At 41.5% G+C, this 18,117-nt stretch overlaps 1 protein-coding gene across 1 annotated transcript in view; it reads right to left on the reverse strand.

Annotated features, from left to right (window-relative positions):
* The window catches only part of urod (uroporphyrinogen decarboxylase), a 59,379-nt gene that overhangs the window by 7,151 nt on the left and 34,111 nt on the right, over positions 1–18,117 (reverse strand). Inside the window, exon 8 of the mRNA XM_041208649.1 lies at positions 7,080–7,180. Within this exon, the coding sequence (XP_041064583.1) occupies positions 7,080–7,180 (101 nt within the window). The remainder of the gene's footprint in view (positions 1–7,079; positions 7,181–18,117) is intronic.

Genomic DNA, 18,117 nt, shown 5'->3' on the forward strand with positions numbered 1-18,117 from the left:
AACATGGCCGTCTGGACTCCCGCTCTTTGCTGCGGAGAACAGTGTCAATTCCCCTCACTATACTGTCCCCTACATTTCTATTTGCTCCCCCCACTTGAACGGCTTCCTATACCATGATGCTATGGCAGCCTGCTCAACCACCTCGCAGGCTTCACTTTTGTCCACACAGGTTGTGAGCACCTCAAACCTGTTTGTCAATTGCAAAGTCTGAGGCTCTTCCCCTGTCTGCGTAGTCCCATTACCTGCCTGACTGATGGTCACATCCTCCTGTCCCTCACTGCTGACCAAAACAGGCAGCCCTTTTCTAAGGGGTGTGACTCTCTTCTGGAACAAAGTATCCAGGTAATTCTCCCCCTCCCTTATGTTGTGCAGTATCTGCAGTTTGGCTTCCAGATCAATAATCCTGATCCAGTATTCCTCTAGCTGCTTACGCTTTCTGCAAATGCGTTTATTTGTCCTGGATTGCCTTGGTATCCAAAAGCTCTCACATTCCACAACTGCAACATAACACCTGTCCTGCCATTGTTACTTACATTACTTAGTTAACTTAAGTTAATTAAGAAGGTAATTAAATTATAATAATTCTTATTTATACTATACCTCTTTCCCCATGCACTGAATTCCCATGTGAACCTAATTCACTATTCACTCAGTCTCCGTCTCACTCAGGTGTAGTCTTCCGTCTCCTCACGAGCTCCTTACCGGTTTGAAAAGCCTAGCATTTAAATAGACCCTCTGACGAATCACTAGCTAATTTGAATTCCTGCTACAGTAATTAACATCAATTCAGCTGATTGACAAATAACCACCACTTAAAACAATTAAGACCAATATCTGATTAAATCCACTTGCAATTTTACACACAAAATCTCAGCGTAATCAATTGCAGTAGGTGTGATGAAGAGAGGCTCAAGTTGTCAAGTGCATTTATTGATATGAAAAGGTATAGGTGTCAATGGAAGTAATCTCTTAAGATTTATTGCTATGGTTGCTCAATCAGAAGCTGAAGACTGAGTCAGATGGCCAAGAGGGCAGATCATTTTGTGACCTCAAAGCATGAGAGGGGAGGTAGATATGACATATATGAGAAGGAAGGTGGATTCTCCAAACGACACTTACATCCTCAATCAGTCACAGATCCCTGGAGTCTTCCAGGGTCCACAGAAACTGCAGGGATGGCTCCTAGGGGCATCTAGGGTGGAAGACCCATCAAACCACACACTCAGTGCCATGTGAACCTACGTCAGTAAAGCCAAGTAGATCACAATGCAGTGAAGCAAAGGAAATTACATTTCATGGATGCAATAAAGGTGAGACACACAGAACAATTGCTGGTTCTAAAGGTCTAGGCATGGGTTGAAGAGACTGCAGTAAGGCATGAGACAGCTGGTAGTGCAGGGAATTTGGCAATGTATTTAGACCCAATCATGGTGGATAAGTGGCCAACAAAAGGTTTGCATAACAAAAGGTTAGTCTGATGGATATTGCTATTTAGAGACCTTTTAGGCTGGATTACATAGTTCTGATTTTCTTCAGCATTACTAATTCAGTTTACACCCTAGTTCTGAAATTGGCATGAATTTTGTGTGGTAAGAAGGATTATCACCTCACCCACATACAAACATCACATCAGGAAGTCAACCAAAACTGTTTTCTCAAAAAAATCTTGCAGATTATTGGTTAGTAGGAGAATTTTTTTTCTGGAAGATTTTTTTTAAAAAACCACTTGTGATTTGAATTCAAGTCTGGTTTTCTAAATTTTTGTACAATCAAATCTTGCTCCAACTTTCTGCCTCTGGGCAATTATTTCAGTTGCAAGCATATTTCCTAATTTTAGTCTGAACGTAATGGCCCAGCAGTGTGGAATTTATCACTTTCTCCCCCACCAAGTAGGCAAGAGTGCATGGTGGGCATTCCATGTTGACTACTCCATTACGCTCCTGTACTGTATCTGTACTTGCTGACCTACATTGGCTCACAATATGACAATCTAGGAACACCACCACCTGGAAGGTTCCCTCCAAGCCACATGCCATCCCGACTTGGAAATATATTGCCGTTCCTTCACTGTAGCTAGGTCAAAATCCTGTGACTCCCTCTTTAACAGCACTGTAGGTGTACCTACACCACATGGACCACAGCAGTTCAAGAAGGCAACTCACCACCATTTTCTCAAGGTAGTTAGGGATGGGCAATAAATGCTGGCCTAAACAGCGGCTCCCACAACCCATGAATGAATAAAAAAGCTCCTCAAATTTAAAAGTTCTTATCCCTGTTTTCGAATCCCTCCACAGCCTCAACCCTCCCTATCCCTTTAACCTCCTGTCTGGTTTCCAATTCTCGATCTATAACCACCATCTCATCCAAACCTCTGCTATCCATATCCAATCCCATGCCATTTCATTCCTGTCCATCACACCCGTTCTTGCTCATCTACACTGGTACCCAGTCACCAATATCTCAAACTTAAAGTTTCCATCCATCTGTTAAAATACCTCCATCACCTTACACCTCTATGAATCTGTAACCTCCTCCAGCTCTACAATCCCTCGCCTAACCACCACCCCCCTTCCTTCTCCAACCCCACATTCACCTTCATCATATTCGCTGTTTCGGGTGCACTCAAACTTGTTCTCTAAAACCATGTTTCCCGAATCTTCACCATATCTTAAATTAATCACTGACCAAACTTTTGGTCACCCCTGCTGGTCTCTTCTTATCTGGCTCAGTAAGGTTCTATAGACAGCAATACAATGCAATAAATGACCAGATTACATGTCTTTGAAGTTGGTCACGACACCAGAACTCCTTGCTCTTGTGTGAATAGTGCCATAGAATTATCTATGTTCACCCAAGAGGGCAGACAGAGCTTTGGTTTAGTGTCTCACCCAAAAGACAGCTCCTCTGGCAGAACTCCCTCAGTACTGCACTGGAATGTCAGCCTGGATATGTGCTCTAGTCTCTGGAATGGGACCTAACTTCACAACCTCCCAGCTCAGAGGTGAAGTCGTTAGGACTGAGTCCAAACTGACACAAACCATAAAAGGCTGTGTAAGTAGTGACTACTTCCAATCAGAGAGTCAGCATTGAAAGGGCACATTTTTAAAATAATTATAAAATTTTAGAAAATATTTATTTGCACAAAAGTTGGTTAGAATTCTCTGCCAAAGGCTACTTTAAAAGTAATCCATAAATTAATAATAGAATTAACATGGGTTAAGCAAGAAAGTGAAATTAGATTGAGTGACCCATATGGGGGAGAACACTTATGCAAACTAGATAGACTGAATTGCCTATTTTTGTGCTCTAACATTCTATAATTCCCAAACACTTCACCAAAACATCCTAATTTTCCAACATGCCTGTAAAGCTTCAATTGTAGAAGAAAAACAGAAGGACTGGGAATCTCCCAACCATTTTTTTTTTGAGATTAGAATTTAAACTGTCTAAAGATCACCTGACTGATGTTCTTGCTCAAGAATTAATTAAGAAAAACAAATATTTAAAGTAAGTATTTTGGTCAGATAAACTGCCTTGCTTATATTCAGATCCATGTTATAAATAACATGCCACGATTGGAACAGTTGCACGGGACTAAATCTCTTTTTAGTCGTTCCCCATCATAATTTCACACTTTAGCAGGTAGGTGGGTAACCTACCCAATATGGAATTTTAAATGATTGCATCGTGCAAACAGTGATTAATTTCTAAATTGATTTTTTTTCTTTCGAATATTCACATTTAAAGACTAAACTTGCTTTAAACACCTTAGCTGGTTCCAGGTGCTCACAAAGCAGAAGGTACAAGCTATTGATCTTGCACAGGACAGGGCTACAGGTCTTTCATATTTTTGAATGATTCCTTACATTCACCTCTCCATTCCAGCTGTGCAACCCCTGCCACACCACCCTCCCCGACTCCACACCATAAAAAAGTTGAAACAGACTACAATGACTGCAGGGTCCATGGCGTTAATAGCTGCACAGGATGGTTGTTGGACAGGTGCGCAGTTCTCTGGAAGCCACACCTTCAAAACAGCGCACTTGGCAGCAGTTGTGTTTATTTACAAAACTTCTCAATTTGCTTGGTAATGGCTCCCAGACATGTTGAGAGGCTGTTAAATTACCAAACAGTGACACGTATTTACAGTTGTGCCACACTAATTATACAGCTGGGACCTGTCTATGATAACAGTCCAAATATGATCTTAAAAAGGCAAGCTAGAAGGGCAGAGAACCAATCAGATTTTAAAAATAAACTACCCGAGCATGAAGTGAATCATATAGGATGCTCAAACAATACAGCTTGAGGTAACTCGCCTTTAAATTTCCATTTCTTACTCAGGAATTTTATTATAACAATCCAATAATTTATAGCAAGAGGAGGGGCCTAGTGTTATAGTTGGAACACTGCAAACTGCAGCTTGGAATTGAATCCAGCCTATACTGACAAAATGAAATGTTGTTTTGTTGTAGAAGTCCAAAGTGAAAGATTCGAGCAGGCTCAAACCAGTTCCTAGTATGCACAAATCCACAACAAATAAAACCATAATTCATTACAAGATGGCTTTTAGTCAGCTTTTCACAGCCCACAAGAATTATTTGTAAGAAAACAGAAAGATTGAATGGCAGAGGAAAGAGATGTTCTTTGAAGGCTCTGGTTAAGGGGTAAAAAGAAAGACAGACTTGCATTTTTATTGTCGCTTTCATGTCCAGGACATTCTGAAAAACTTCAAAGCCAAGAAATTACTATTTGAAGTGCAGGCCAAAAATCAACAGTAACAACTTGCACCTTTAACATTGAAAAATTGTCTCAAGGCCCTACTGTCTTGTAGGAAAACATGTCTGTTTACATGCAACTAGATCCTACAGAGAGCAATGAGATGAATCACCATTTAGTGTTTAATTATATTACATGAGGATGAACAACTCCGCACCCTTATAAATTTTTACTGAACTTCTGATCTCTGCACCTTTATTTGCAACTCCACAACCAACTGCAACTCACCCCCTGACCCCATCCTATGCAACTCCATAACCAACTGCAACTCACCCCGTGACCCCATCCTAACTCCCTGGCTAGTAGTTCAGCTGGAACCAAAAAAAGCACAACTTCAGTGCTCAAACCGCACTTCTTCTCCCATGCTGCAGCAGCTTTTCCTGTGAAATGTCTCATGACTTCTACTGTAAAGGTGTTACTTAAGTACAAGCTGCTTTCTGTTACTACTGCTAATTGCTGCAATTATGGCTGTTGAACTTCCTGTGGAGCTCTGCTTCATGTGTTAAAGAGATGGAACTTTTACAACTTTAGGACAAGGGATTAAAATAGGGTCAGTGATCAGAAACTGGAGGATTTAGCTTGGAAACAGGGCATAGGAAAATGCTGCTTGTATTCCAATGGGTTCCAGGTAGTAATTAATTGAGAGTTTCAGATTGCATTAAGTCCTGCTTGTACTATGGCAATTTCATCCTTCTTCCTCAAGAAAGGTCAAATGAGGGATCTGTCTTTGGGTTTCTTTAAAATAATCTACATGGTTTCAATTTTACAATATGGGTGAAAGGTTTAGTTCCTGGTCAGTTTCTGTTTTATAGACTGGATGTTTTTGCACTGCCTTTCAGTGTACTCTCAGTTTGTATTAGGGGTTAATGATTATTGCCAACAATGAAGAATTTAATCAAGTAATGATCTGCAGCCAACTAAGGAACATGTTTTAGTTCCCACATTATTGCTGTTACTGTGGATGGCTGATACCTGTTCTCAAAGTTCAAGTCCAGAATGGGTTAAAAAGCTGAATAAATATTTCTCTGTTTCCTACACAGATGTCTTATATCATCTTTGTTGTTTTCTGAGCACAAACCACTTATCTAACAAAAGCAGAAAGACTCTATTCTGTTGCAGTTCAAGTTTTTTTTTCCCCAAAATATATACAGGGCCTATTACTCAAAGAACCCCTTGATGTTTAGCAGTCTTTAGTATTCTTGTTGAACGGAGTAATTAAAATGTTTACTATGCTTCAACAACAAAGCTATTTCAACAAAGCCACTTTATTCCCTATTTTTATCCTGTTTAATCTTTTATTTTCTCCCCCACTTTTTTAGTTCCTCTTTACACTTATGTTCCTGGCTCAAATTTGCATAGTATATAGGTTGGCACCTGCAGTCCGGTCTCTGAAAAAATGCTAATCTGGATCTGGGCGTGAAGATAGTTTAATGGGGATTCCTCCTCCTTCTTCTCTATCCAACAAATGAAACTGCAAACATATAAGGTCGAGAAGATGCATCAGTGTAGAGGGGTCTTGTTAATCAGAAATGCCAGGGGATGTGGGGGTGGGGGGGGGGGGGTGATGATGGTGGTGGAATAGGAGAGAACTTTAACCAATAGGGCATTGGTTAAATGGAGAACCTGGAATCGAGTAGGGATGAGGTGAGGAATACAAAGAGGAGGGCATCTTTCACTATCTCTTCTTATCCCTATTCCATTCAAACCCCACTTCATTCTGCATCTGCCCCTGGAAAAATTCTCTGCTGAGTCATTTACAGCTGCACTTTCAAAGTTCCAAATTCCTAGCCTTTGGTCTTCCATTCATCACCATATTTCTGCAATCATGGATTTGCTCAACCATGCCCTTTTTGCCAACATAACCATTACTCTGCACTGTCTAGGTCCATCACCTCTATTGTCCTGGTTTTGATTCCTGACTGAAAGAGCATAAGTTTAAGCACAGCTGATACACAAATGGTTTATCCAGTCATCACTAGATCTGGCTGGGCAGCATCAGGCTTAAGAGACTCCATCTTCTGGTAGTGTGCAGTTAGAGAGAGGAATGACTGTGTGCACAGATCAGTGATGCCCAAATTAGAAATAGGCAAAATGCAGAGCAACTTTATATCTTAGATTTTTGAAGTTACAATTTTTTAATTTATATGGAGTGCTCATTCCTGCATATTTTTTTAGTGGGGGGCAGGAAATGAGTACAAAATAGTATCACTGTGCTCAACAGCCTGATTTTAAATCTCCACCATTTGAATGCTTTATGTTAGTAGTTCATCAGGTAAATTATTAACTGCTATTCAGCTTACCGTGCAACTCTAGGTTGAATAGTCCAGTCCAACCCCACCACCTCATACCCAGACTTTGAAAGATCTTCCAAAGCATAATGGGCATCTTTTGCAAAAACAATCTGACAAAAAAAAAATCGAGATAGGTTATTGGAAAAAGAAGCAAACCTCATGCCCAAACAACTACAAACATTAGCATCTATAATAGAAGTAAAATACTGTGGATGCTGAAAATCTGAAATAAGAACAGAAAATGTTGGAAATACACAGCAAGTCTGGCAGCATCTGTGGAGAGAGAAAGAGTTAACCTTTCAGGTCAATGACCTTTCATCAGAACTGGGAAAAGTTAAGCAAGTGAAAGGGGAAGGATGGGAAAAAGAACAAAAGGGAAGCTCTGTGATAGGGTGGAAGGCAGGAGAGATTAAGTGACAACAGTGTTCATGGTACAAGGGCAAAGGGAGTGGTAATGGGACAAGTTAAGAAATGAAAGACGTATCTAAAAGGTGGTGCAAATAGCAGAGCCATGAACACACCTGCTGTTCAAAAGCAAGAAGGAAAAAACAAGAGAAAAACCAAAACCAGCAAAAAGAAATGAAACAAAATGGGGTCAAAGGTTGAAATTCAATTCAGGCAATACATTTTAAGAAATATATATAGGCCCTTGGAAGGGGTACAGCATGATTCACCAGAATCAAACCATAATGTGAAATGTTAAATTATGAGGACAGGTTGCCACAGCTTGTATTTGTATTCCCTAGAGTGTAGGAAGTTGAAGAGTGATCTAATTGAGACCTTTAATATGATAAAGAACGAGGAGCCTTTTATCCCATCAGGCAGAGTTGAAGTTGAACCATAGCTGCAGAGGGGAATGTACAAAACTGAACAGTTCCAATATGACTCTTCCTCCCTGTGTCCTTTGATCAGTACCCCCTTCTGACACCAAGGCCAAGATTGGGAATCAGTGTGATTCCCATCAGTTCATGTATACTCTGCTTTGCCATGTTTACCTTTTTTGAGAACACTCAAAAGTTGCCAATTGTGAAAGGGGAATGAATGCAAAATTTCTGCATAACTTGACCAGATTTATATTGCTTTAATACATGGTGAAAGAATACGTTTTTGTACAATCAGTACTAAGTATGAACAATTTGATATCTGTTTCCAATTCCGGTGTAACCTTTATTTACTGCCCTATAACAGTGATAAAATGGAAAAGTGAGTAAGTGCATTTCATTGGAACAAGGAGGACATTAAGCAAATCTTTAGGGACAAGAGAGGAGGGTGGATACAGGATTCCAAAAAAATCATACAGCTCACTGCCTGCCACCTCACCACCCCAACCTATCCAAATAACTTGGGAGACATCACCGATCTTCCATCCCTCAAAACATTTCCCAAGTCTTGCATTGGGGATTCTCCCCTTCCTCTTACTGACCCCACCCCAGCTCTCCCAATTGGAAATATTCAGCTCTGTGAGCATTAGCAACAGCTGCATTTCTATTCTGAGTACAAATGAAAAAGACCATTTTACACTACTCATTGTAGTTTTAAACACACCCCTGTATGGATGCCTTTAAATGCTATAAGCAGCATTTTATGTGCAATTAGCTATATTCAGTGCTTCATTATTTAGCAGGATAAGGATTAAAGTATTATCAACATTTGTTAGTTCATGAGTGGCATTAGCAGAGAGCAGGCAGCAGACTGACTTCATTCCATGTTATAGGCAAAACCTCAGTAACCTGGAACTTATGTAGTGCCTTTAGCGGATAGGAAAATGGAGTTGAAGCCCAAGATCAGCCATGATCGTATTGAATGGTGGAGCAGGCTCGACAGGCAGTATGGTCTACTCCTGCTCCTAGTTCTTGTGTTAACATATCTTCTACATTGGGTACTGAACAGAAGTTTAGGAGAAATGCTAGGGAAAGTCATTGAAGTCATGGTTAAAAGGTAGGGCTTGGTGGAACTTTTGAAAGTGAATAGGTAAATGGTCCCCCATTTTCAAAATTGACAGGGAATACTATTATTCTGTCCCTGTAATATGAAAGACGTTTCTGGGTATGGTTCCAAAATTCAAGTCGACAGTCAGTTCTTTTCACATATTTTATGTGTAATGTGCCTTGTGTTTGTTGACTTACGCCTGGTTATAATTAGTATAGTTTAGGCTTTTAGCTTTTTTTCTTTAGTTCCTGAATGAAACCAATTGTATGGCAAAGGGGTGGGGGTGGTTGGGGTGCTAATGCACAAGAGGTCAGAATCAGGCAAATGTAGAGTTTGGGAAGTGAGTAGGATTGGAGGTCAGAGATAATAGCGAAGGATGAAATGTCTTGCTTCTGACTTTGTGGGATTATTTTGCCATTTTCTAGCATGTTGTATACTACTTGCTTTGATGGATATTGTTGATAACATGGTCTCTCTGTCTCAGTGGTGCCTTGATCAGCAAACTCAATACTATATAATACAGCTTCAATACATCTACACATGGGAGTTTGATCTGCCTTTTGTATCTTCACTATATTTTGTGCCAATGATAGAACTAATCCAGAATATGGATAAGACCTCTTAGCCAGTGAACAGTATGTAGGGTGCGCACAGGGGCATATGTACGACTATGACATACAGGAGAGAAAAAACTTTTTCTAAATTTTACTCTTTAGTTAAAGCAAAGGATTGTGGAGCCTTTTATACAAAAAATCCAATTTCCCTTTAAACATTAAACATTTATTGACCCGAATACTGTCCAGAATGTATGCATAAGTGAGTAATTCTAGCATTGCAATGAGGGACTGTACACTCACAGATACACACAAACACCAATCTGGAGAAGGTCAACACAGAGATCACAGAACAGATTATAGAGAACATGCAGATGTATTAAAATGTCTATTGGAATCAAAGCAGCCATACAGAATGTCTTGGAGATGCATGTAAACTAAACTAGCATCAGGAGTAGAAAAGCAATCCTCTCACCAATCCCCAGCAAATAAATCAAAACTTGATATTTTGATTTAAGGTCCTAAATCAGATTTAAATTTAGAATAAAACAGATTGATTTATTTGAATTTGCATATTCAACATCTGCTGTGTAATTAACAAAAGAAAAACAGACAAAATAAAACGTGGGTTATGCACTCATTTTTCATCTCCGACTTGAGTTCAAATCCAACCCAAATGGAGGATGAAATCTCTTCTGCCTGCTGCCATAAGGGTCTTATGTGAAATGAGTTTGAACAGTTTCAATCCAGTTCTAGGTGGGCCCCTTAATTGGCAATCACACTCAGGGAGGCTGGTGTGGCAAATGGAAATATAATCACAGTAGTTGGTGCTTTTGAGGTTAGAGCTGATGTACATTGTCAGGACAAAGTAAAGGGAACAGGATTCTGCTGGTGTTAACCACTATATACCTGATCAGGGAGCGCTTGATGCTGACAATGTGCCCCCACATGGAAAGTATTCTATTTCCTAATACTAGCCTCAGTCATCATGATCACAAAATGCACACAAAAAGCACTTCATTAATTGTTGTTGGAATGTGGGTGATACTACCAGGGTAGTATTTATTCCCCATACCTTGTTAAACTTTAAGAGTCAGCCAGAGTATGGGACAGAAGTCATATGTATACATGTCAGCCCAGATAGGTATTACGTAGACTTCTTAAACGGAGAGGGCAGCTTCTGTTACTAGTGAATTTGTCAAAATTGAATACATTTGGCTTCATGCATCTTGCTGATAATTCACCATTTTTGGATGCATTTCTTCTGCCAAGGCAGGCAGGGGAACTTAATTGAGCAAGAGGCCAAAAATCTGCTTCGCGATGCAGGACGAACTTTAACAATTAAGTTCAGGGAAGTTTGAAGGCGTGTTAACCTTCCTGATGGCAGGGGTCAGGAAGCACATTTGTATGCATCCGTATGTCATGTATGCTCATTAAATGGTCAGCTCGCCAGAATTAAGTTCCACTTCCCAATTAAGTTATCGGCGAGCAATCAATACGTGCCTTTAGATTTACAACTGCATATGAGTTGCATGCAGCAGTGGGATGTGGTAGGGTAGCAGGTCCAGAGTCACGGTCGAGTAGTGAATGATCTCATGTTGGGGAGTCATGGAAATGGACAAAACAGATGATGTGGATAATGGGAGGGGTCAGTTTGGGCATGGGGGTGGTAATGAATCTAGGCTCAGAGGGGAGAGAAGACATGCGCAGGGTGAGAATTATAGGCTCAAGGGTAACAGCAATGGGGTGGGGGGGGGGGGCGTGGAGGGGGGTGTTCAAGAGTAAGAGAGAGAAGGGGAATGGTTATTGGGTGGGTCAAGGGTGGTGTAGGGAAGAGTTGGTGGGTGATAGAGGGAGGGTAGAAGGTGGTGGTGCATGTCTGGAAAGTTACACACTCCTTTTTCTCAAGGCTCTTCTCACAATACTGTTGCTCTGTACATGTGAATCCCCAAAGTGGGAGGATGGTCTCTTCGGGTGGGTGGAGTTGAAGGCGAGCACAGTTGGCCGACTAAAGGGATACCCTAATAATCATGAGGCAACTGCTTGACAACCACGCTCAGTTAAGTTCTCCTCTCACAGCCCACATAGTGGTAGATTTGCTCCCTTATGCACGAGTCTCATAACATCAAGATCACAGCAAGGTCAGCAGCTGCAGTAAAGTATGCATTGAAGGGCAGCTCAAGTTGGCTAAGATGAGGGAGGGAGGGAAGCATGGGTTAGCTCCCTGTGGCGCGGGGGGGGGGAACAACGTGCCAGTTGATAACCAAGATCCCGGGTAGATGGACATGGCTGATAATGGGGTGGGTTGAATGTCTATGACGGCAGGGTGAGGGTCTCCCGAATGTGTCTCGAGGATAATGGATGAAAGCCCATTAGTATTTGAGGGAGGTTGGGCTTCACCACGGCGGAGTGAGGGGGAGGCCAGGAGTAGACCAAGGGTAGCTACAGGGCTTCCCATTGGCTGAAATGCTCAAGGCTGGAGGGACAGCTTCAAAGAATATGCTGACTAGATGGATCACTGACATTTGTTCACACGTCACCTCAGGTACACATGATGCTGGCTCCAGGCAACCCTGTACTTCTACTAACTATGGTCCAGCTATGAAGGAAGTGACACAGGCACGATATCTTGCCCACTTCCACTGCATCTTGCACAGTGGGAGGCTAAAGTAGCATATGCAAGAGCCCTGCTCCTCAGGCATGCATATCTAATGAACTAGCCAGCACAAGATCACGCGTGGCCAGCCAGCCTGCCCGAGTGGAAATCACTCTCACTTCTGCTCTAGCCTCCCAACTTATACTCCAGACCGGAATATTCTGTCCATTGTGTGGTTGGGCTGTTAGGAGAACAAGGCTCTCCTGTGCATCCATGGTTGTTAACTCCACTGAGAGATACTCACCCTGTCAATGCAGTGGAAGAAAACCAGAAAAAAAATATTTTAATCAAGTGCTCCCGCAGTACATAGAGTTCTGATGACTGAGAAGCAGCAAAGTTAGGAATTAATTATGGTCAGAGAAAGCGTGTAAAAGTTGTATCCCATTCTCTTTTATCCAAATCCAATTTTAAGAAAGTTATTAAAATAATTAGAAACAATAAATTTAAACACAAACACAATTGATGTATGGATTGTGAATTAATCCCACTGAAGTCAATAAATCATTTTCGCTTTAGGATGACATTATCTCTGCAACAATGTTTCATGAAGTCAGTCGTTATGATACAAGGAAATAATCGTTACACCCTTATACAATTTAAACAAGTACAGATTTCGGATTCATGATAACACTTTTCTATTTTGATCCATTCCTTCCAATGCATTTTATATACATCAGTCAAAGCTCCAGCAGCCAGAGGGAACTGGATTAATATAAACAGAAATGGCCATTAACTAAAGTGCCTCATCATCAGTAGCATATGCTACTTTAGCCTCCCACTGTGCAAGATGCAGCAACCAACCCAGGCCAGGAACTCTGATGATAACATCAACATTCACTGGGAAACAAATAGCAAATAATTCAATCAAATAACACAAAAAGGATGTTTGAATTAACCAGAATTATTTGTAACAACTTCATGCTTCATTTTCAGAATCCCTCATTAAGGTAACACTTTGATGACCTGATGTATAGTTCTGCCACTCCCTAATCACCCGGCTCCCCCAAAACCCCATAGGTGCATTCTGCAAACGCAAAGTCATAGACAAAAGAGAAACAGTTCATGGCCTCCTTTTTCACAAAGTCCACTCACTAAAAAAATATTGAATTGTGTTAATTATCTGGAAGTTGCAGTATAAGACAAAAGAATTAGATCCCAATTAATCTGTATTAAAGCTTCCCTTTAAAGTAAAAATATAATCTATAAACCTGGAGGCTCATTGGTTAACAAATTCATCAGTAGCTCATTTGGAATAAGACTTCTGGGAGACTTGAGATGATCAGGCTACAATAAGACAAATCTGGCTATGTGCAGACTCTGTAGTTGTCTAGAAATTAATTGTATTTATGCAGATTATGCATTATCTGTTTGTCCACATAACTCGGGCAGTTTTGTGACTTATTGTCCAATCCGGTGAGGTTACAAATCCATTTTCCCCCTTATATGTACAGTTCGTTTTGGAAAAATAATAAAATACCATTAAGCCTAATGTGACAATGAGTATTTAAATAGTATTACCTTTTTATCATTAATGAGAAACCAAGATGAGATGCTAAGGCCCATAAATGCAGAACATTGAAATCGAGAGCTAAGCAAAACAATCAACTGGAGAGTTGAAAGATTGAACTATTGACCCATATAAGGGAGGTGATGACACCAAGTGGTTGTGTGAAGAAGTACATAAATACAATCTGCAACACATCACAAGGCTCTTCACCGGGATGGAGGGCTCAAGTCCAACAGTACAAGGGAACATACAAACAAAGTTGCTCAAAGTCATTGCAATATTGTAAATTTCGGTAACTAGAGGAAAATAACTTACAAATCATGGACGTCAACTGAACAGAATCTTTTAAAAACTAAATACTTCTTTGAGCAACAAGATTACATCAGTGTTAAACTACAGCAATGCTATCAACATAGTTTAAACCAGTAATGAGCACTTTTGTTCAAATAGAATAAAATGTTTGTTTAATACAGCAGTTGGACAAAAGGCCTGTGTTCACATTAAAGGGGCATTGTTACTGTGAGAAACATGTTTTGCAAGGAAATTTGAACCAGTTTTGTATACAGAATAGGGTAGAAGGGAAAAAGACTGCCTATTCTTCCTGCACCCCACCCCCTCAAAAAAAAACAAACATCATCCCACATAACTCACCAAGACTCCTTTGACAGCTCTTTCCAAACCCACGCCCCCCTACCAACTAAAAAGGGCAAGAGCAGCAGATGCATGGGAACACCAGCACCTGCAAATTCCTCTCCAAACCTCACACCATCCTGACTTGGAACTTTATCGCCATTTCTTCACTTGTCACTGGGTCAAAATTCTGGAATTCCCTCTCTTATAGCACTGTGGCTGTGCCGACACCACATGGACTACAGCAATTGAAGGAGGAGGCTCATCACCACTTTCCCGAGCAATTAGGGGTAGGCAATAAATTGCTGGCCTGGCCCACATCCCTTGAAAGTTTAAGTAAAACAAAACTTATGTCCTTTGAGACTGTCTCTACTTATATTTCATGCCAGCAATAATCTCATTTGTGAACAGGATACAAAGTGCAGTGTTATTTCCTTTGGCTCCACCTAGTGATGCAAACAGGCACAGCAATAATTCCAAGATTAATGCACCGTCCCACTCTTATTCTGACCTCTCTGTCCTTGGTCTCCTACAAACGAAGCTCAAAGTAAGCTCAACAAACACCACCTCATATTCTGATTCAGCACCTTCACAGCCCTCCCAACTCAATACAGAGATCAACAATTTCAGATCATACCTCTGCCGTGTTTTTCAGATGGCAGCTGTTGGTGACAATTCTGCTGTTCCATTTATATCTCTTCTAGACGCATCTTTAGTTTTGTTTTTCAAAAATTGTCCCTTTACAGTCTTTTGCCTTGGACTACCATCCCTTTTGTTATTTAATCACTCTTGCCTTCCACTAAAGTTACATTTGATTCCTAACATTATAATTACATAGAGATAAAAACAAAAAAACTGCGGATGCTGAAAATCCAAAACAAAAACAGAATTACCTGGAAAAACTCAGCAGGTCTGGCAGCATCGGCGGAGAAGAAAAGAGTTGACGTTTCGAGTCCTCATGACCCTTCGACAGAACTTGCGTTCGAGTCCAAGAAAGAGTTGAAATATAAGCTGGTTTAAGGTGTGTGTGTGGGGGGGCGGAGAGATAGAGAGACAAAGAGGTGGAGCGGGGGGGCGGGGGTGTGGTTGTAGGGACAAACAAGCAGTGATAGAAGCAGCTCATCAAAAGATGTCAACGACAATAGTACAATAGAACACATAGGTGTTAAAATTAAAGTTGGTGATATTATCTAAACGAATGTGCTAATTAAGAATGGATGGTAGGGCACTCAAGGTATAGCTCTAGTGGGGTTTTTTTTTTTATTTATATAATGGAAATAGGTGGGAAAAGGAAAATCTTTATAATTTATTGGGAAAAAAAAAGGGAAGGGGGAAACAGAAAGGGGGTGGGGATGGGGAAGGGAGCTTACGACCTAAAGTTGTTGAATTCAATATTCAGTCCGGAAGGCTGTAAAGTCCCTAGTCGGAAGATGAGGTGTTGTTCCTCCAGTTTGCGTTGGGCTTCACTGGAACAATGCAGCAAGCCAAGGACAGACATGTGGGCAAGAGAGCAGGGTGGAGTGTTGAAATGGCAAGCGACAGGGAGGTTTGGGTCATTCTTGCGGACAGACCGCAGGTGTTCTGCAAAGCGGTCGCCCAGTTTACGTTTGGTCTCTCCAATGTAGAGGAGACCACATTGGGAGCAACGAATGCAGTAGACTAAGTTGGGGGAAATGCAAGTGAAATGCTCCCAGAAACATGATAGGGTCCCCCTTGTCCTCACTTATCACCCCACCAGCCTCCGCATTCAAAGGATCATCCTCCGCCATTTCCGCCAACTCCAGCATGATGCCACCACCAAACACATCTTCCCTTCACCCCCCTTATCGGCATTCCGTAGGGATCGCTCCCTCCGGGACACCCTGGTCCACTCCTCCATCACCCCCTACTCCTCAACCCCCTCCTATGGCACCACCCCATGCCCACGCAAAAGATGCAACACCTGCCCCTTCACTTCCTCTCTCCTCACCGTCCAAGGACCCAAACACTCCTTTCAAGTGAAGCAGCATTTCACTTGCATTTCCCCCAACTTAGTCTACTGCATTCGTTGCTCCCAATGTGGTCTCCTCTACATTGGAGAGACCAAACGTAAACTGGGCGACCGCTTTGCAGAACACCTGCGGTCTGTCCGCAAGAATGACCCAAACCTCCCTGTCGCTTGCCATTTCAACACTCCACCCTGCTCTCTTGCCCACATGTCTGTCCTTGGCTTGCTGCATTGTTCCAGTGAAGCCCAACGCAAACTGGAGGAACAACACCTCATCTTCCGACTAGGGACTTTACAGCCTTCCGGACTGAATATTGAATTCAACAACTTTAGGTCGTAAGCTCCCTCCCCCATCCCCACCCCCTTTCTGTTTCCCCCTTCCCTTTTTTTTCCCAATAAATTATAAAGATTTTCCTTTTCCCACCTATTTCCATTATATAAATAAAAAAAAACCCCACTAGAGCTATACCTTGAGTGCCCTACCATCCATTCTTAATTAGCACATTCGTTTAGATAATATCACCAACTTTAATTTTAACACCTATGTGTTCTATTGTACTATTGTCGTTGACATCTTTTGATGAGCTGCTTCTATCACTGCTTGTTTGTCCCTACAACCACACCCCCGCCCCCCCGCTCCACCTCTTTGTCTCTCTATCTCTCCGCCCCCCCACACACACACCTTAAACCAGCTTATATTTCAACTCTTTCTTGGACTCGAACGCAAGTTCTGTCGAAGGGTCATGAGGACTCGAAACGTCAACTCTTTTCTTCTCCGCCGATGCTGCCAGACCTGCTGAGTTTTTCCAGGTAATTCTGTTTTGATTATAATTACATCCCTGCCTCGAGTGATAGGAACATTTTCCTGTCAGACTAAAACCCCATCCCAATGAGCACCAATAAAGCACGTCTAACCTCTCCTCACCATTAACAAATTTCATATCTGGCACCATATTTTGAACTTTTTCCCCATGACATCTGTTTTTTCATGGAGTAAAGATCACCATCTATAATGCTAAGAATTGGTATCTGTCTGCCTATGCTGTTTTGTTTGATCCTTTTCAGGGGCACAGGTGTTGGTGAGTTTATTTGATGGGCAGTGAGTTTATTCGATGGGCAGTGTGCGGAGGACTGGACCTTGCGATGCACATGTGGCTGCTGGTGGGGTGGGGAGCCCAACATCAAAGTTACCTTGGCTGGAAAGATTGTTTCTGCAAGGGATGGGATGGGATTAATGGGAGAGATTGGGATGGCAAGAGCAGAATGGGAATGACATGGGAGGGCTAGAAAGAATGGGATCGGAATAACAGGAGGGGGAAAAACTGGATGACAGAGTTCATGTGTGGCAAAATGGTGGAGACAATTATTCAACACAAGTTATCACTCAAAAGCTATTCTTTGTGTCAAAAAGGAAAATTCACTAAATTTTAATGAAAATGTTTTAGAAAAGCAGTCAGATGAATTAAAATATACCAGTGTTCATTCTTTGAACAAAGATGATAATAACAATCTATACCCTCCAAGGTTTCTACAGTAACTCCAAAGGGCAGGTCAACACACAAGTTTCTTTTAAAAATTCTTTAATGGACTAGTTAGGCCAACATGTTATTGTTCATCCCTAATTACCATTGAGAAGGTGGTGGTGAGCCGCCGCCTTGAATGACTGCAGTCCATGTGGTGTAGGTACACCCACAGTGCTGTTTGGGCAGGAATTCCAGGATTTTGATCCAGCGACAGTGAAGAAAAGGCGATATAGTTCCAAGTCACGATGATGTGTGGCTTGG

The sequence above is a fragment of the Carcharodon carcharias genome, chromosome 16 (genome assembly GCF_017639515.1).
Source record: "Carcharodon carcharias isolate sCarCar2 chromosome 16, sCarCar2.pri, whole genome shotgun sequence".
In the NCBI taxonomy this organism is placed as follows: Eukaryota; Metazoa; Chordata; class Chondrichthyes; order Lamniformes; family Lamnidae; genus Carcharodon; species Carcharodon carcharias.